The following is a 21,264-nucleotide window of genomic DNA, read 5'->3' on the forward strand; positions in this document are numbered from 1 at the left end:
ACCATCTTATGTTGAAATACGAAGTGGCTGCGGGGCTGCGTCCCCAACACCCCGGCCGCTTGGCTAGCTTATGCCCGAAATAACAACACACAAACTGTATTCATTTAAGAACTGCTTGGCCCATGAACTCTAGCTTCTTATTGGCTAGCTCTTACATATTGTTCTAACCCATTTCTAATAATGTGTGTAAGTACCCCAAGGTGCGCTTACCGGGAAGATTCTAACCTATGTCCATGTTGGGTCGGAGCTTCATCGCGTTTGCCTCAGAGAGCAGAGCTATCGGGAGAGCGGAGCATGGCAAGCATGGCGTCTCTGCTCCAGAGCAGAGCTGTCGAGTCTACCCGGGAGCAGAGCAGAGTCTGCCCTCACTTCCTCTTCCTCCCAGAATCCTATTCTGTTTATTCCACCCACCTATGTTCTAAGCTATGAGGCCAAGCAGTTGGTTTATTATAATTAACCAATGACCTTCTCCATCAATCTTATACCTATTGGAATGGCTAAGATCAAGATCAAAAACACTAAATAAAACTAATGCTGCAGAGGATGGGGAGAAACTAGAATACTCCTCTGTTGCTGATGGGAGTGGAAACTTGTATAGCTGCTTTGGAAATCAGTATGGTGGTTTCTCAGAAACTTGGGAATCAATCTACACAAGCCCCAGCAATACCACTCTTGGGAATATACCCAAAGGATGCGCAGTCATACCACAAGGATATTTACTCATCCATTTTCATCGCAGCATTATACATAATAACAGAACCTGGGAACAACCTACATGCACCTCAACCAAAGAATGATTAAAGAAAATGTGGTATAGTTACACAATGGAGTACTAATCTGTGGTAAAAAAAAAAAAAGACATTTTGAAATATGTAAACAAATAGATGAAACTAGGAATAGTCATTCCTATTGAGGTATCCCAGACACAGAAAAACCTAGCATGGTTTGTACTCATTCATTAGTGGATAGGATATTAGACATACAGGATAAGCATTCTACCATTCACAACCACAGAAAAACTAGAAATCAAGGAAGACTCTAAGAGACATATAAGTGGATCCTCCTGGAAAGGAGAAATAAAAAGATCTCCTAAGTAAATTCGGAGCATCTAGAGGCTGGTAGTGAATGAATAGGGAATTGGGAGGGAAGAAGTTGAAGGGGGTAGAGAACATGAGGGTATGAGATAATTGAAATAGGGAAAGGACAGAAGGGGCGAGCAAGGAAAGAAATACTTGATAGAGGGAGCCATTATATATTTAGCGAGAAGACTGACCCTAAAGAAATTTCTAGGAGTATTCAAGGATGACCCCAGAAAAGAATCTTAACAATAGTGGAGAAGGTGCCTGAACTGGCTTTCACCTGTAATCAGATTTGTTGCTACCTCAATTGTCATTATAGAACCTTCTTACAGCAATTGATGGAAGCAGATGCAGATATCCATCGCTAAGGATTGGGCTGAACTCCTGGATTTCAGTTGAAGAGAGGGAGGAGTGATAATATGAGCAAAGGGCTCAAGATCATGATAGGGAAACCCAAGAAAACAGTTGAACCGAGCTAGTGGGCACTCACCAATGCTGGACTGACAGTTGGAGAACCTGCTTAGGACCATATGCAAAAATCCATACCATTGTGAAATATTTGGGACTAGTAGTTGTTTTCTTAGTTTAAAAGTAGATTCAATAATCTACTGTTTTATCCAATCATTTTTATAATCCCTTTTTTTCTTTTCTAAGTTCAATTCTAAAATCTTATCTTTTTTGCTTAGTTTTCTCCCCATTCATGATCAATAACAACTTGTAACCAACCCCCATAAATGTTGATATACATCTATAATTCACCAAACATTCAGAAACCAACCACCTTTTAAGACTTTGGGCATTGTTTTCTTAAAATTACTTACTGTTTTCTGAAGGCAATTGCCCATACAATAGGAATAGATTCTGGTGCTACTGAGAGGAGTCTATCAGGTAGTCCAAGTTTCACCACTTAAAATATTACTTGTACAGTTATAAGGTAAAGTGTATCATATTATATAAGGACATCAATTCATTTTTTCGTCTAGTTTTTGTTACTGATATCTTTGACTATAATATGTTGTGATATGAACATGTGAATAATTGTACTAGTGTGCAATAATGAATATACTATTTAATCTTAACCAGTACTGAATCACCAGAAAGATAGGACAGGTGTGTGGCACACACTATATTTTCAATACATGACTCTAGGTTAACATTCTCTAGGGAAAGAGAAATATGAATGGAGAACAAATGATCAATGTTTAGTGGAATGGAATGTCCCCAAAACTCTTGTCATAGCCCCAAGGACCTCCTTATTCCTCAGGCTGTAGATGATGGGGTTCAGCATGGGGGTGAGGATAGTGTAGAAGACAGCCAGAATCTTATCTTCTGTGGGAGAACGGAGACTTTTAGGTCGAAGGTAAGTGTAGACAAAAGGTGCATAGTAAAATGTCACCACAGTTAAGTGAGTTGAACATGTGGTGAAGGCTTTTTTCCTTCCCTCTTTTGAGCGCATATGGAAGACAGCAAAAAGGACTCGTCCATAGGAACTTGTGATGCCAAGGAAAGGAAGTAGGAGATACAGGATTGTGCTTACAAACACCATGTACTCATAAACCCAAGTATCCATACAGGCCAGGGGAATCATCGCTGGGACATCACAGAAGAAATGGTTAATGGACCTGGAATTACAGTAAGGGATATGAAGAACATAGATTGTATGAAATAAGGCGTTAATGGAGCCCAGTGTCCAAGATCCTATGATCATCTTCAGACACATCATTTTGCTCATGCGAATGGGATAATGTAGAGGGTGGCAGATGGCCACAAAACGGTCATAGGCCATGGAAGCCAGGAGCAAACCCTCAGAACCTGCCATGGTCAGAAAGAAAAAAGACTGCACTCCACATCCCAGAAAGGTAATGGTTTTCTGACCAGAGAGGAAGTTGAATGCCATCTTGGGAACAGTGGCAGAAACATCCATCAGATCCATAAGAGAAAGTTGACTGAGGAGAAAGTACATGGGGGTGTGGAGCCTGGGATCCACACGAATGAGGTGGATCATTGTTGAGTTGCCAAGCAAGGCCACAAGAAATATGGAGATGATAAGCAGCAATATCAGAAGGCCTGTTTGGTTTTGTGGAAACAATCCTAACAAAGTGAAATCACTTGAGGTCTGATTCCATTTCTCCATGGAAATGTATTTCTTTCTCTTTCTTGAAAAAGTGACCTGAAAGTACAATACACTTATCATATAAAGTAAAAAAGAATTGAGGAACTGCCTTGTAATGAATGCTTGCACTCAGTTGTTCTTCCCCCAGAACCATTTTGCTTTTGAACTTGAAATCTGAGCTGAATATTTCTTCCCTCTTGTCTCTGACCAAGTTCTCAATTCAAAGATATATTTGTGATTATTTCAAAATCAAAGATGGCAATATGAGTCAGATAGTTCTCATATTTCCTGATAGATAACTCAATGCAAGGTCATTATCAGTAAAGATAATCAGTCTTCCTTGCAAAACTAAGAAAGCCCCTGTCTTCTTCATCACTTGCTTCATGGCCCTCTTCCTCTAAATGTCCATACTGTAGTCATATATCAGGGATCTTCTCCTTGATGCTCTGCCTCTCACATTCTCCAAAAAATCTTTGTCTTTCCTGAAAGTGACCTCCACTCACAATTCTCTACTCTAGAACTAAAAGGGTTTGTGTATGCTCAGATCCTCACTAATCCTATTTGTGTTTACTCACTTGCAGAAGGGATGCCTTGTATTTTTCTCAGATTTGTAGATATTAATTGAAGAAACACACACAATGTAGGTATTTATACAATGAAATTCAATAAATGACACACATTGCCTAATATGCATATTTGATATTTCACAATTGTAAATTGCATACACATAAGACACAATAGTAAAAATTTAGCTTATATGCACTGTTTTCTCCTCTTGTTATGCAGCTCAGGGCTTTGTACTCCATTGTCAGGAGTGAAAATCCCTTATAAACATGTTCATGGTGGGGAGAAATTATGTAGGCGTGTGTTGTTTATTCTGCTTATCCATATTTTTTAATAGTTATATTTTCATTCATTTATTTCCTTTTATTTGTTGGGGTAGGTGTATGTTTACAAACTCAATGATTCCTTATCTATTTTTTAAGAAAGCATGATAAACAAGAATAACAGACAGTTGGACTGAGACTTAGCTTCAGCCACAAGGTATAGGCACCATATAGGCAGGTCTTTGTGTAGCCCCCTACTCAAAGTGATGAAAAAGGAATAGATTAAGAGGAAAAATTAAAGAGGACAAATACAGTGAGATAAGCGATTGTGCATGGCAGCTATGAGGGCAATTATGTGTGAAAAAGTGTATTTGAAATCTGATCTGGATAATTTGATAAAACAAAGAGAGTCAGGTGTTCTTATGTACATTTCTAGACCTCAGACAGGATGCTCATGCACAGAAAGGAGCTGCTCTGAGGACCAGGCAGAGAAGACTAGAGAGGGAATAAGAATATCTGATAACTTTTCTGGACTTGAAAACAGAACAGCACATCTAAAAAAATCACTGATACCTGGTGACATGAGGACAGTGGGATGCCTACCTGACATAGGTTCTTGTTATCAGTTACTTAAAGCAGATGTTCATCCTGTGTGTCTGTTGAAATAAAGAAACCATTATCCTTAGAGTAGATAGCTTATCAATGAGATATCTCAAAGCTGACAACATCTTTTTTTAAAATCCAGTCTTCTACATCATGCTTTGTGAATAATGAAAAACATATTATGGGCACTATCATTTAATTCCTTGAATACTGGTTTAGTAATAGAGAAAAGACTATTACATTCATCCTCTCAAGAGTGTTCTACTAACCATTTTTGGACACAGTCGGCAGTAAACTTACACTTCTTGTTTGATTTCTAAGAAAAGAATGTCCAGGTTTGAAATCTCAGATCACTTCTTGGTGATTTATAAATATGTTTTGAGGACCGTTATTGCAGTAACTTTTGTTCCCAATATTTAGAAACTGTCATCATGGCATTTAATCTTTGGGAACAGCAATTTTTTTGGGTGTCAATACCTTAGATTTAAGGTTTAAGACATTGATCTAAACTGAGCTAAATATTTTGACCAGATAATTTCAGTGTTCGGTATGGGCATGCATGGGCATGTGTGTGTGTGTGTGTGTGTGTGTGTGTGTGTTTTCCAGACAGGGTGTCTTTGTGTAGCCAGGGTTGTCCTGAAACTTGCTCAGTAGACTAGCTTAGTCTCAAAGTCAGAATTACCTGCCTATGACACCAAAGTGCTGGGATTAAAAGCATTTACCACCACCACCCTGCTGAATATGGTCTTTATTTAACAAAGAGTCACATAAAGAATAATATTATTGATTACAGTTTAACATTGTCTTCCAATGACTGCAAGGTAAATGTAATATTAGTGTCCATCTTAAGAATTCCAAAAGATGCAAAAATCAGAGATATTTAAAGCCCTGTTGTAAGCATTTTATTGTGTAGGAGTGCTGCAATGCGGAATGTTAGAATAATTTTTCCAAAGTCAAAGATACATAAACATAATAGAGGTACATGGCTAGCAAAAAAAAAGTTTACAGAACACAAGACCAGGCAGGTAATTGAGCATCAGAGTCTCTGCTTACTGTTAAAAACACCATGTGACTCTGGAGAACAAGAACCTCAACTAGCTGTCTGCATTCAACATATATTAGGTTTTCCAGAAGTGTCTGTATCATTCTTTTATTCTACATCTTTGCATTTGAGAAACCTCAACACCATAAAAATACAGCCTCTTATCTATGCTCAAACTTTCAAAAACAGCACATTGCAGAATACAAACATGTTTATATTTTTGCTCTTGCATAATTTCACTATTGCCTTTCTAATTTTTTTGAAAATCCTAGGAAGGGCTTCCTCAGTATAACAAATCCATACCCCCAGAAACTCCCCTGGTTATCCTAACACAGATCAACTCTGCTCATAATATCTTCTGGACTCAGTTTATCTATGGACCTTATACTTGTGTTGGTGTTTGTCAGAAAATGTACCTTTACAACAGAGCCACTCCTTGCAGACAGTCTCTGGGTCTTGAGAAGTTTTCAGCTGCCCTCTTTGTTCATGTCACTGGTGAGGTATTCCACAAAATAGTCTCCCTGTACATCAGCCTCAACTGAACAGGAGTCCCTTCTTCCACGAAAATATTAGAAAAAAACTTCCTACTATCTACTACTCTTTCTTCTTATTCATGATAAAGCCAAGATAACATCATTAAACCTCCTGAGATATTTGCATGTTTATTTCTCATATAAAATCATTCCTTAGTAATTATTTTTAAATAAAATGTGGAATTAATTTTCACAGACTATGATGCTGAAAGACAGAATGACAAATGTCTTATTTTATATGCACAACCTTGTGTGTGATGCTCTTCCCTTTCCTCTAATTGATCCCTCACGTCTAAATCTACAGGGACGAAGTTTTGGCCATTTCTCCTCACTTGACTGCTCTGAAGTAGCTCAGTTCTGAACTTATAGTAATACATACATATATACATACATACATGGCAATCTGTAATAACTGGATATCATTATTATAGACTAAGAAGGGTGACTGCATTACATCAGAATGTGACTTGAGTGCTATAAAGGATATTTGGATATACATAAAAGCCCTTCATTACTTAGTGTTGGTCTCTACCAGGGTCCAAATTGATATTCTGAAGCATTGATCTAGACAGAAGTTATATTTTAGTCAAAAGTTAAAGTTTAGACTCAGAGTCATCCATGCTGATAGAGCCACCACTAATTACAAACTTACGCCTTCATACCTGTGTTGAAATAACTGAATTTCAAAATGAAAGACTGTGATATAATTTTTAGGGTTTCTACAATCTGAGGGATGTTTCAGGAACTAGCTGGGAGGATGTATGCTACTTACATGTAGAATCAGAAATTAAGAGCAATCCACAGTAAGTGATGATTCAACATATGAAAATCTGCCAAAGTAGTCTACCATGCTAAAACAAAAACAAAAACAAAAAAAAAAACCTTTGACAAAATCGCATAGCCCTTAATGATAAAGGCCTTAGAGAGATCAAAGATGGAAGGGGCATATATAAATATATTTAAGACAATATACTTCAAGCTCATAGTCAACATAAAATTAAATAGAAACTTAAAACAATCAAACTAAAATGACAAACAAGACAAAGTTGCCTACTCTCTCCATATCTATTCAATATAGTACAAGACATTTTTAGCTAGTTCAATAAGACAACTAATGGATATTAAAGGAATACAACTTAGAAAGTACTAAGTCAAAGTATTGTCATGTGCATAAGATATAACATTACCCAAAAATTCTACCAGAGAACTCCTAGATTACTGCTGGTGTCCATATGATCATATTACTTTGATATTGCTCTTAACTTTGAAGTCCTTTCATTTGTCCATAATTCTTATTGCCAATCTGACCTTTAGAAGACTAGATTGTTTGCAGACTGTCTGGCTATATTTCGGCCAATGCTTTTTTATGGAAATACTTACCATTTAGAGTTTATAGTGATACAGTCAGACCTATCTCTTGAGAGTTGTGGTTCAAGCACTATGGAATATTCACCTGCTCTGTTTTAAAGCAATGCCAATCTAACGTGCTGTCAAGATAGAGATTTTAATCTCTTGGTGTTCAAAAATGTAGTGAAATGTGGGCTCAACTGAAGGTTTATTATAATAAGTCTGAAGAATAAGAAACTTAGCTTGATACCTTTCAGCTGTCTCTACAAGAGTCCTCAAGGCACAGGGCTTGAGATGCTAGGAAGTAGGGATCTTATAACGCAGACATCTGGGTCTTACATGTTCTCTCATGTAAGCAGAGATCTCACTAAGATTTTCATTTTTCCCAGTCTCATAGTTACTAGACTTGTGTAATATCCTTTTATGTGTTAAACTCCTACTTACTTTTTGTGCACCTCTGCTAACTCCTGTCTGATTTTATGATATACTTGCTGAAATTTGTTAGTAATCCAAGTTCGTGATCAGTATTTTGCACTTTTTGCATGTTAAAATAGCAACAAAACCTCATTTGCTGCAACCTTTATTGTTGTGTCTCAACTCTGAACACCTATGCTCCAAATACAAGGGTACCCACATTTGTAAAAGAAACATTGCTAAAGCTTAAATCACATATCAAACCCTGCACACTAATAATGGGAGACTTCAATACCACACTCTCACCACTGGACAGGACCGTCAAACAGAAACTTCTGAGAAATAAAGGAACTAACAGTCTATGTGACTCAAATGAGTTTAATAGACATCTATAGAACATTCCACCCAAAACACAAAAGAATATACCTTCTTCTCAGCATTCAATGGGAAATTCCCTAACATTGCACACATACTTGGTCACAAAACAAACTTCAATAGACACAAAAATTGGAATAATCCCATAATCTTGTAAGATCACTTTGAATTAAAGTTAGAAATCCATAAAACCAACAACTTTAAATCCAGAGAAATAAAATTAATTGCAGAAGGCCTACAAACTCATGGAAATTGAACACTGCTCCACCGAATCATCCCTGAGTCAAGGAAGAAATACGAAAGAAATTATAGACTTCCTAGAATTTACTGAAAACGAAGGCACAACATACCCAAACTTAAGGGACACTATGGAAGCTTCGTTAAGAGGAAAGTTGAACTGCCAACAGGAAGAACCTAGAGAAATTTCACACAAGTGAATTAACAGCACACCTGAAACCTCTAGAACAAAAGGAAGAAATCTCACCCAGGAGGAGGAGTATTAAAAAATAATTAAATTGATGACTCAAATCAATAAAATAAAAACAAAGCAAAAAATCAATGAGACAAAGAGTTGGTTCTTTGAAAAAATCAATGAGACAGGCAAACTTTTATCCAAACTAACCAGTAGGCAGATAATATCAAAATTGAAAAAATTAGAAATAAAATGCAGACAGAACAACAGACTGAAGAAATCTAGAGAATTACCAGGCAATATTTGAGAAGCATATACTCCACAAAATTGGAAAATTTAAAGAACATGAACCATTTTTTGATAGATAACAAATACCAAAATTAAATCAAGACCAAATAAACAATTTAAATATACCTGTAAGCCCTAAGGAAATAGAAGCTGTCATCAAAAGTCTCCTAACCAAAAATCTCAGGGCAATTGGTGTCATAGCAGACTTTACCATAATCTCAAGGAAGAACTAATATCAATACTTCTCAAATTGTTCCACACAGTAGAAACAGAAGGAATATTGTCAAATTCTTTTTATGAGGTTACAGTTACCCTGATATCCAAGACACAGAAGGAGTCAACTAAGAAAGAGAACTACAGACCAATCTCCCTCATGAATACTGATGCAAAAAATATGCAGTAAAATACTGGCAAACTATTTCCAAGAACACATTAGAAAAATCATCTGCCTGAACAGTCACCCAAAGTTCTTTTGTAACATTGCTAGCACCCATCTTTAGCCTACTGGTCCAAAATTTACCCTCTTATAATTAAACATTTATTATGGTCCATTCTGGGCTAGTTTGGAACTATCTTAAATTGCAACGGTCTTCCTGTTGTAGGATAGTTGGGCTTTGGTGGTTCCATATAGCCCTTTTTGCTGTTGATTGTATTCTTGCACTGGCATTTATGCATCTGGGATGATTATAGTTCTAGGTGTTGGTTTCTGAGTTTGTCTTTGTTGGATGGATGTTTTGTTCCCTGATTTCTCTTTCCTCTCTAGACTTCTGGCCTAAGTTGTCAGGGGTTCAAGTAATTATCAAGACTTCAGATCTAGTATGGCGTTTCCAGTGGGGTCTTTGTTGCCTGCAAGACTCCCAAGATTATAGGTCCCAATGTCACATAAGTAGTTCCAAGTACCTTGTGACTTCTGGGTTTCTGGGTACTTGCTTGATCTCTGGGATTCCTAGCATGGCATAGCCTCCAATAAAACAATATTGTTTTGCTGGATTATAGACTGGGATGTGGTGTTCAGGAGAGGGGGTACCATTTGAGGCCATTGTTCCAACTTGAGAGAGTGTTAATTGGCTGTGGACAGTCTTTTACCTTGGTTCCCTAAAACTGGCCAGGCATTATGTAAAGCGAAAGTCTTCTGATAATGTTGTGAACCAGAATATGAAGCTCGAAAAGAGGGGTCATTTTAGGGGACTACTGTCAGAATTTAAAATTCCTACACCTACATTGCTTGGTTTCATTTAATTTAGATATCTTTTCTGAGGAATGCGATTGAGATAATTATTATCAAGGAGTGTTTACTAACTCCTGTTATTTCGTTGTTGCATTTATTTTTTACTTCTTCACATTTTTATTTGAATGTTGTCATTATTTATTCCTTTTGTCCTCTTAGCTCATTTTCTGTTCAGACTTAAGTTTTTACACTAGTGTTTTCTGTAGCAATCTAGCAATAAACAGACATTTGCTCAATGTTTTATCTGTGATTTTGTTAAAACACTGTTCTATGCCCTTGATTCATTGAGTTCAATGCCATCCTTAGCTACATTAAAAATCAAATATAAGCTTTTGCTAATAAAGTGAGCACTTACAGTCAATTTGTATGTGCTCCTTGATGTCACTATTTTAATTTTCTCTTAAATTTTCTTTTAATTATATAGTACACAATTTAAACTTGATAACCAACTAACATCTATGTGTGGTATCACTAAGCTCCTCTTCTCTGACTTTATGGCTCCAAGATCATCAGTATTATCTCCTTACCAGGATCTACATGCCTTACTGGCATGTAGAGATTCCGTGTACTGATAAAGTCTCGTTTGAAGAACCACATTACCCTGAACACCAAGTCCCAGTTGTCTTTTAAACACAACAAGGCATCTCTGCCTCATTAAGCCCCTAGGACAATAGAGAACCTTAAGGTTCTCTGACCCGCCCAGCAGGTCCTAAGTTACTCCTGGGTCTTGAAGAGGCACTATCTGAAAGACATAGGGGGTAGGGGGGAGGAAGAGAAATGGATGCCAAACAGTATTCCTTGTCAAGGCATCCCATTTATTGAAGCAAGTTTTATGTCTTATATACTTCTCAGTGAGGAGCTTGGGCAAGGGGGAACTGAGGCAAGGGGGAAGGGAAGGAGGGGCTCAGTAGCTAGGCAACTAAGTGGGGCAGTTTGCCAGCTAAGCAGGGCAGTTGCAAGGTCAGTTGCTAGAACACCTGCTATTAGTGATAAGCAGCAAGCCATGAAGACACTCTCTGGTGCTTTCCAGAGCTTGAGTCTCCACAGTCAGCATGTAATGTTTTGGCTAACTTTAAGTTTTCTTGTCTCAAGATTTTTACTTCAAGGCCCTGTGAGATGTGAGAAAGGGGAGCCTGAAATGGCTCCTGACATATGCTCCCTTTTTTTGTAACTCCTCAGCAAGACCAAGGTAAGCAGGTCTTTGACTTTTGACCACAGGGTCCCTGGCTTAGGCTATGTGGAGGGCGATCCTCGTCTCCTGACACCATGCCATGTTGAGCAGGCCTATACGGCCTCTGTATGATGTGCTGTTCAAGGGAGGGCTCCACAATATTCCCATCATTGGGCCTCTGCGTGAATCATCAATGAATGATAACTGTTTTGTTATATGAAATTTTACTATGCTAAAGTTAAAACCTTTCTTTTTATTTAAACAGGAAAAGGGAGGTGATGTGAGATTTCCCTCTGTATGTTGTCATTACCATTAGTGAATAAAGAAACTGTCTGCCTGTTGATAGGGGAGAACTTAGGTAGGCATGGAAAACTAAGCTGAATGCTGGGAGAAAGGAAGCAGAGTCAGGAGAAGCCATGTAGCCCCACTGGAGACAGACACCCAAACTTTAGCCAGTAATCCACAGCCACGTGGTGATACACAGATTACTTGAAATGGGTTAAATTAATATGTAAGATTTAGCCAATAAGAAGCTAGAGCTAGTGGGCCAAGCAGTGATTTAAATAATTAAAAAAAAGAAAAAGCTGCAAGGAGCTCTTTTAGGAGGGAGAGCCAAAGAGTCATGAGACATGTTTTAACTTAATTTTTTTCTACCAAAGATCCTGCTCCAAGGGTTCTAGGGTTGAGGAGGTAGGTTAGTAAGATTAGAGAAGGGGTCAAAATCTAAAATTTTTAACATATGCATTAAACCCAAACACTTTACAGGGTGTGTCAAACTTTTCCCAACATCTATAAGCAGTTACAAATATCATTAGGTCAATTCCAGTAAGAGTACAATGACAGACATTGTTGTTATCAAATACCACCAGTTCCAGTCTCTGAGCAACAGTTGAAACCCTGATCTTCCCCCTTCTTAAGTGAAGAGGGGTTAACATTTTAATCAACATGAATTCTGTGTCCCAAAGACTAAAACAGTCAGATGTTTAGTCTGCATCTTAGCTCCAAAGTGCCTCAGGGCAGGTAGGACTCCTGGGCACAGTCAATAAGACAAAATGACAGCCAACTGAATGGAAATAGACCTTTACCAACCCACATCAGACAGAGGACTGATCTCCAAAATATATAAAGTACTCAAGAAACTAGACATCAAAATTACCAAATAATCCAATTAGTATTGGGATAAAATCTAAATAGAGAATTATAAACAGAAGAATCTCAAGTGGTAGAATGATACTTAAGGAATTGTTCAACATCCTTAACGATCAGGGAAAGACAAATCAAAATGAGTCTGAGATACCATTTTATACAAGTCAGAATGGTTAAGATAAAAAAAAAAACTCTGATGATAGTTTATGATGTAGAGAATGCAATGTAAAAGGAACATTCCTCCATTGTTGGTGGGACTATAAACTTATACATCCACTGTAGAAATCATTACAGTTATTTCTCCAAAAATTAGGAATCAATTTACCTCAAGACCCAGCAATACCGCTCTTTGGCATGTACCCAAAGGATGCATACTCATACTACAATGATATTTGTTCAATTGTATTCATAGCTGTATTATTCATAATAACTAGAACTTTCAAAAAACCTAGATGCCCCTCAACCAAAGAAAGGACAAAGAAAATGTGCTACTACTTGGCAATAAAAACCAATGACATCTTGAAATTTGCAGGCAAATGGATGAAACTAGAAAAATATATCCTGAGTGAGGCCCTAAGCCAGAAAGACAAGCATGGCATGTAGTCAATCATAAGTGGGTATTAGACATAAAGCAAAGAATAACTAGCCTATTTTGCATGACTTCAGAGAATGCAGGTGACAAGGAGAACACTAAGAGAGATGTACATGGATTTCCCTTGAGAATGGGAAATAGGCAATATATCCTTAGAAAATTGGGAGTATGGTGGATGGAGAAGGGAGGGCAAAGTAGAGGAAGAGGAGAACTTGAAGGAATGGGATGATAAGGATGGGGGATGGACAGATAGGGAGATGAGAGAAAGAGATATCGTGATTGAGGGAGCCATTCACTAGGGAACTTTCCATGAGTCCATAAGGATGACCCTGATGTGGGAGTGTCATATATCAATCTGTTGATTTCATTTGTTAATTAAATCAAGAAACTGCTTGCCCTGATAGGTTAAAACATAGGTGGGAGGAGTAAACAGGAGGAAGTGAGGTAAGACTCCTCAGGCAGACTCTGCTCTGCTCCCAGAGAGACTCAGCTCTGTGCTCTGGAGTAGAGACGCCATGCTCCGCTCTCCCGATAGCTCTGCTCTCTGAGGCACACACGATGAAGCTCCAACCCAAGATGGACATAGGTTAGAATCTTCTCGGTAAGCGCACCTTGGGGTGCTTACACGAATTATTTGAAATGGGCTAGTCCAGGTGCGAGAGTTAGCCGAGAAGAGGCTAGATATAATGGGCAAGCAGTGTTTAAATGAATACAGTTTGTGTGTTGTTATTTCGGGGCATAAGCTAGCAGGCGGCTGGGGTGCTGGGGATGCAGCCCCACCGCTCCATGACCCCAGCCAAGACCCTAAGTGGTAGTGGAGAGGGTGCCTGAAGTAGCCTCCCCCATAATCAAATTGACGGCTACTTTCCTCCAACAAGTGAAGGACGCTAATGCAGAGATCCACAGTGAAAAACACTGGGTCAAGTTCCCAACCAGTCAAAGAGAGGGAGGATCAATAATATAAGCAAAGGGGTCAAGTCCATTATGGGAATACTCACAGAATAGCTGACCTGAGCTAGTGGTAACTCATTCCTTCTGGAGTGACAATTGAGGAACATGCACAGAATCAAACTATGCTCTCTGAATGTTAGTGATAGTTGTAAGGCTTGAGCAGTCTATAAGACCACTTTAAGTTGGATCAGAATTTATCCCTAGTGCTTGAACTGGCTTTTTAAAACCCATTTTCTTTGGAGGGAATACCTTGCTCAGCCTAGGTATAGTGGGGGTGGCCTTAGCCCTGCTGAAAAGTGATGTTCTAAACTTTGTTAACTTCCTATGGGAAGTCTTATTTTCACTAAGGAGAATATGGGGATGAGGAGGGAGAAAGAGCATAGAGTTGTATGACGAGACAGAGTGGAAACTGGGATTGGTATGTAAAGTGATAAAAAGATTGTTTAAAAACAATTTTAAATTAAAAACTATTCATTAATCTATTTACTATGGATTAAGTAGGACAATAAGATTATTAATCTTCTAATTTCTGCATCTCCATAGTTACTTCACAAACTAGTAGCATACATCCTTCTTACTGTATCTTGAAATATCCTTCAGATTGTAGAAATCCTAAAGATTAGGTCACAGTCTTTTATTTGTTTTGAAATTCATTATACTTGTGTTTCTAATCTGGGTGAATCTCTCAGCCTGGTTGATCCTGAGTCCGAAGATCCAATTTTCAACAAACATGTGCATCAACCTGTGACTAAAGTCGAATTTTTGCCTCAATCAATGTTTCAGTATATCAATTTGTACACCTTTGGAGCCAAACACTAAAAAAACTGGGGAGTATAATACATATAGTTTAGTATCCCTAACGTCTCTTGAGTTACATTTTGAAATAATGCAGTCATCCTTCTTCAGGTATCCTATTATTGAAGGAGTGACAGTTGCCATGTATTTATTTCTATAAGTTCAGAACTGTGCTACCTCATAGAAACCAAGTTAGAAGAAATGACCAAGCCTTTGTCTCTGTAGGTTTAGACACAAGGGATCAATTAGAGGAAAAAGAGGAAATCTAAGACTTGGTGATGCAAGGTGGTGCACATAAACTACAGCATTTGCCATTCTGTATTTCACCAATATAGTATGTACAATATAAATCTAAAACTTCTCTTTTGTTGCATTTAAAATAATTAGTAAGAAATGATTTATGTGAGCAATAAAAATGCAAATATAATCCAGGTGGGTTAAGGTTCTTTTGGTTTCATCATGCATAAGAGGAAATAAAATAGTATTAGATAATCCTTGAAAGTTTTTTTTTTTTTTTGGTATTTTGAAGAAAGAAGTGATTTTTTGTATAGGGAGCAGTTTTTCAAATTTCAATTGAGGCTTATGCACAAGGAGCAGATCTTGTGGCATACCTGGCAGAAGACATGAACAAAAGAGGATCTGAAGACTTCTCAAGACCCAGAGACTCTCTGCAGGGAATGGTTGTACTGTAAAGGTACCTTTTCTCACAAATGCAAATTCAAGTGTAAGATCTTTGCATAAATTAAGTCCAAAAGTCATAATCAAGCAGAGTTGCTTCTTAGGTTAATTAGAAGACATTCTGGAGGTATGTTTTTCTTGTACTGAGGAAGCCCTTGTTAGGATTTTCCTAACAAATTAGAAAAGCAAAAGTGAACTTAAAATGCAATAGAAAAAAAATTTAATCATGTTTGAATTCTACAATGTGCTGCTTTGAATGTTTTGAAAATAAATAAGAGATTTATTGCTGATGTTCAAGTTTCTCAAAAGCCAAGATGTGGAATTGAGAAAAGAGACAGACACTTCTGGAATACCAACATTTGTTGGTATTCAACATTTGTTGAATGCAGGCAGCTCACTGAGGTTCATGTTCTCTAGAGTCACAAAAATGCTTAAAGACTAAGCAGATACACTAGATATCTGTGTACCTGGTCTTGTGCTCTGTAGATTTTTTTGTTGTGTGTCTCTATTTTGTTTACATATCTGTAATTTTGAGAAAATTAAACTAGCATTCTGCATATGTAGCACTTCTATACAGTAGGACTTTTACAACAGGGCATTAAACAATTCTATGTTTGTCAGGTATTTTGGAATGCTCAAGGGACACACTAAAAGTACATCTGTCTCGTACATTGTTAAAATGTAATCAATGATACAATTTTTTTTTTTTTTTTGATTTTCGAGACAGGGTTTCTCTGTAGCTTTTGGTTCCTGTCCTGCAACTAGCTCCTAGCTCTTGTAGACCAGGCTGGCCACGAACTCACAGAGATCCACCTGCCTCTGCCTCCCGAGTGCTGGGATTAAAAGCATGTGCCACCAACGCCCGGCTAATGATACAATTCTTTATGTGACTCTATGTTAAATAAAGTCTGCACTTGGGAGGGTGGTAATGTGGATGCCTTTAATTACAGCACTTGGGAGGCAGAGGCAGGTGGATCTCTGAGTTTGAGGCCAGCCTTATATATTGAGGAAGTTCCAGGATGGCCAAGACTTCACAAAGTAACTTTGTCTGGAAAAAAACCACACTCATACAAGCTTATACCCAATATTGAAATTATCTGGTCAACAATGGAAAAATCTTTAACTCTATATAGATCAAAATCTTATATCTTAAACCTTAAGTTGCAGGTATCTGCACCCTTAAAATAGATATTCCCAAATATTAATGACCAAGATGACCATATCTTGATATTGGATACAAAATAATCACGGAAGTGACTGTCCCCAAAGCATGGTAATGAATCACTGAGAGGTAATCTGAGAACACACACCTGTATATTCCTTTTATAGAAATTAAATGTGTACTATGTGTCTAGTGCAGATTTTGTCTAATGAACTAGAACACTTCTGCAAGGCTGGCTGGAATGGTTCTTCCTCTATGGCTAAACCAATGTTCAAGGAAATCAAGATAGTACACATAAGAGGTTCTTTGTTCACAAGGCATGATGCAGAAGACAAGATTTTACACATAATATTGTCAGCTCTTTTAGTATGATCATGTTATCCTATCATCTCCAAGGATAAAGTTTTATTCATTTCAACAGACACACAGGTTGAATGCCTATTATAAGTGCTGTTCCAGGGAATAGATATCAATGAGTAATCAGAGAATCTCTTATGTCCAGGTAGGCATCCACTCTCCTCGTGTTATCAGGTGTCAATGATTTTTGTTAGATGTGTGGTTCTATTTTCAAATCCAGGTAAGTTATCAGACATTCTTATTTGCTTTAAGTAGTCTTCTTTGCATGATCCTCACAGCAACTATTTTCTGAAAAAAACTTATCTGAAGTCTAGAAATGTTCCTAAGAACATATTACTTTCTGTGTTTTCCCAATTTACACAGATAAGATTTCAAGTTCTATTCTTCATACACAATTTCCCTCACACTTTTCCTGAACAACCACTTATCTAATTGATTTTTGTCCTCTTTTTCTTTCCTTCCAGACCCTGTTCCTTTCTCATCACATTGAGTAGGGAACTTCACACAGATCTGCTTACATCGTGCTTACATTTAGTGGCTAAAGGCAAGTCCCAGTCCAGCTGTGTCTTACCCTTTCTCTACCAAATTTTTATTTAAAAAAAAGTACAAGAAGTCATTGAATTTGTATGCATCCACCTACTCCACTACAAATACATAGAATTAAGTAAGTGAAAATATAAAAATAAAAATATTGGTGAGAAGAGTCTACATTGCACACCTACACATTTTGCCCCATAAACATGTTTTAAGGAGTTCTTATTTCTGCCAGTGGAGTATAAAGATCTGAGCTGCATAGAAAAAAGAGAAAACAGTATATATAAGCAACATGTATACTATTGGGGCATATGTGTATAATATTTACAATGGTAAAATATAACAAAAATACATATTAGGCAGTGTGTGTCATTTATTGTGTTTTGTTGTAGAATCACTTTTATTGTGAATGTGTATTAAATTGATAACTAAAATTTTCACAAACCAAAGTATCCAAAAGCATCTTATGATTAAAGTGGATTTGAGTAAACACAATACCTTTTAGTTTCAAAAAAGTGAATTGTGAGAGGAGGTTATTTTCAGAAAAGGCAAAGTTTTATTACAGAATTTGAAATGTAGAGCACCAAGGAGCAGATCCCTGTGATCTGTCTACAGTATGTCCTATTATTGGTACAGGGGCCAGCATGCAAGTGGTGCAAAAGGGAGAGGTTTTCTATGTTTTGTATGCTATACTGCTAATCTTGAGTAATGGTCTTGCATGGCGTTATTTTTTGGGGAAATATATTAACTACCTTACTCATGTTGCCACCATTGAACTTAAAATTACTGTAGAGGTATCTTTAAATTGAGAAGCTGGCCAGAGGCTACGAGAAAGGAACCTGTAGCTCAGATTTCATGATAAGTTCAACAGAAGGATGGAGCTACATGAAGAAAAATTGAGTGCAAGCAAGTTCCTCTATATTCTCCTTTTCTAATTCATATGATCAAAGTATTTTACTTCCAGGTCATTTTTTCCAAGGAAGAGAAAGCAATACATTTTCATGGAGAAATGGAATCAGACCTCAAATGATTTCATTTTATTAGGATTGTTTCCACAAAACCAAACAGGCCTACTGCTTCTGCTGCTTATCATCTCTATATTCTCTGTGGCCTTGCTTGGGAATTCAGCAATGATCCACCTCATTCGTGTGGATCCCAAGCTCCACACCCCCATGTACTTTCTCCTCAGTCAGCTTTCTCTTATGGACCTGATGCATATTTCTACCACTGTTCCCAAGATGGCATTCAACTTCCTCACTGGTAAGAAAAACATTTCGTTCCTTGGCTGTGGAGTGCAATTCTTCTTCTTTCTCACCATGGCATGTTCTGAGGGCTTGCTCTTGGCTTCCATGGCCTATGATCGTTTTGTGGCCATCTGCCACCCTCTACATTATCCCATTCGCATGAGCAAAATGATGTGCCTGAAGATGATCATAGGATCTTGGACACTGGGCTCCATTAATGCCTTATCACATACAATTTATGTTCTTCATATTCCTTACTGCCATTCTAGGTCCATTAATCATTTCTTATGTGATATTCCAGCCATGATTCCCCTGGCCTGTATGGACACTTGGGTTTATGAGTATATGGTGTTCCTGAGCACAGGCCTCTTTCTCCTATTTCCTTTCCTTGGCATCACAGCTTCCTATGGTCGGGTCCTTTTTGCTGTCTTCCATATGCACTCAAAAGAGGGGAGAAAAAAGGCTTTAACCACATGTTCCACTCATTTAACTGTGGTGTCATTTTTTTATGCACCTTTTGTCTACACTTATCTTCGACCTAGAAGTCTCCGTACACCCACAGAAGATAAGATTCTGGCTGTCTTCTACACCATTCTCACCCCCATGCTCAACCCCATCATCTATAGTCTGAGAAATAAAGAAGTCCTGGGAGCCATGACAAGAGTCTTTGGGACATTCTGTTCTACTAAAAATTGATCATTTCTTCTATAGTCATATTTCTGTCATATGTCAGAATAGTGCTGTCTTTTGGAAATGTAAAGTGAGCTACACACATGTCTTACATTTCTGGTGATTCACTACTAGTTAAGCTTGAATAGTATGCTTATTATTATATGCTAGTACAATTATTTCCATGTTTAATTCACAACATTTGTGTCAATGATATCAATAACAGAAATTAGACAGTGAATTCCTATCCTAACATAATATGATACATTATAACTTCTGATTGTACAAATATTCTATAAAATGATACTATTTATGCTGATATTAAAATGTTTCTACAAAATTAACATGGATTATTGCTTTACTCATATATTTGCTCTCATTAATATCATTATTAAAATATATGTATAATAAATATTTGTAGCATACTGCAGTTTGAACTGTGAACTTTATGTGCCCAGAACTCAAATGGTATCAGTGTCTATTATGTAAGAAGATATAGCAATCTCAATATCATGAAACATTTTAAGTACATAAAAATTTCAAAAATAATGGTTATCAAATGCTTTTGTGAGTGGAAGTATGGAGAACAGTTATACACAATTGGATGAAGTGTAAATTTATACAGTCCTTATGGCTGGGTATATTTAGTCAATTACATAAAAATAGATAAATTATGGGATTTATCAACACTCTTACTAGGTCTAGTTGAAATAAAATGATCTTAAAGTGTTTAAGAGACATTCCTCCACAGTACTTACTGAAGTATGTGATAATATTTTGTTTGTGCTGTAACAAATAAAGACTTTCTGAACATCAGAGTACAGAGCTATCCACAGTAGTTAGCCATAGAGGCCCTGCAGTGGTGGTACACATCTTTAATCTCAGCACTCAGTGATGGAGGAAGGACATTGGTTAATTATAATAAAAAAAACTGCCTTGGCCCATTTTATTGGTTAGAACATAGGTGGGTGGAGTAAACAGAAGAGAATGCTGGGAGAAAGAAGCTGAATCAGAGAGTCGCCATGATTCTCCCACGCCAGACAGATGCAGGTTAAGATCCTCCATGGTAAGCCACCTCGTGGGCTACACAAAATATTAGAAATGGGTTAGATTAATATGTAAGAGCTAGCCAATAAGAAACTGGAACTAGCCAGGCCAGGCAGTGTTTAAAAGAATACAGTTTTCGTGTAATTATTTCTGGGCATAAGCTAGCCATGTGGGCGGCTGGGTGCCGGGTACGCAGCCCCTCCGCTCCTATCGCTACAACTCAGCCGACAGAAGCAGATGGATCACTGTGAGATCAAGTCCACCTGGGCTACATGCAATTGAATCAGTCTAAAACAGAAAAAGAGTTCATACCTTTGATTCCAGCACGTGGGATCATATGTTTTTAATTATAGCACTAAGAAGGTGGAGTCAGGAGTGATATGGCCAGACAGAGAGAGGAATATAAGGTGGGAGAGACAGGATCTCAGAGCACTCACTTTGAGGTTTCTTAGAGACAGGACACCTTTGTTTGATAGAGAGAGGACACATTCAGTCTGAGGATTTTTTTTTTTTTTTATTGAGAATAAGAAAAAAAAAGTTTCCACGTCCTCCCAGCCTCCCATTTCCCTCCCCCTCCCCCCACCCTTCTCCCCCTCCCCCTACTCCTCTCCCCCTCCCTCTCTAATCCAAAGAGCATTCATGGTTCCCTGCCCTGTG

The 21,264-nt window shown here is 37.7% G+C and overlaps 2 protein-coding genes across 2 annotated transcripts; one reads left to right on the forward strand and one right to left on the reverse strand.

The window, feature by feature from the left end:
- Nucleotides 1–2,274: 2,274 nt before the first annotated feature.
- LOC126494617 (olfactory receptor 2L13-like) lies at nt 2,275–3,213 on the reverse strand. Its single transcript, XM_050132060.1, has one exon. It carries the CDS (start codon nt 3,211–3,213, stop codon nt 2,275–2,277), a length of 939 nt encoding a protein of 312 aa, XP_049988017.1.
- Nucleotides 3,214–18,648: 15,435 nt separating this feature from the next.
- Nucleotides 18,649–19,587, forward strand: LOC126494618 (olfactory receptor 2L13-like). The gene has a single exon (XM_050132061.1). It carries the CDS (start codon nt 18,649–18,651, stop codon nt 19,585–19,587), a length of 939 nt encoding a protein of 312 aa, XP_049988018.1.
- The last annotated feature ends 1,677 nt before the right edge of the window (nt 19,588–21,264 follow it).

The sequence above is a fragment of the Alexandromys fortis genome, unplaced genomic scaffold, assembly GCF_014885135.2.
Source record: "Alexandromys fortis isolate MF-2015 unplaced genomic scaffold, M_Fortis_MF-2015_v1.1 scaffold_334, whole genome shotgun sequence".
Classification (NCBI taxonomy): Eukaryota; Metazoa; Chordata; class Mammalia; order Rodentia; family Cricetidae; genus Alexandromys; species Alexandromys fortis.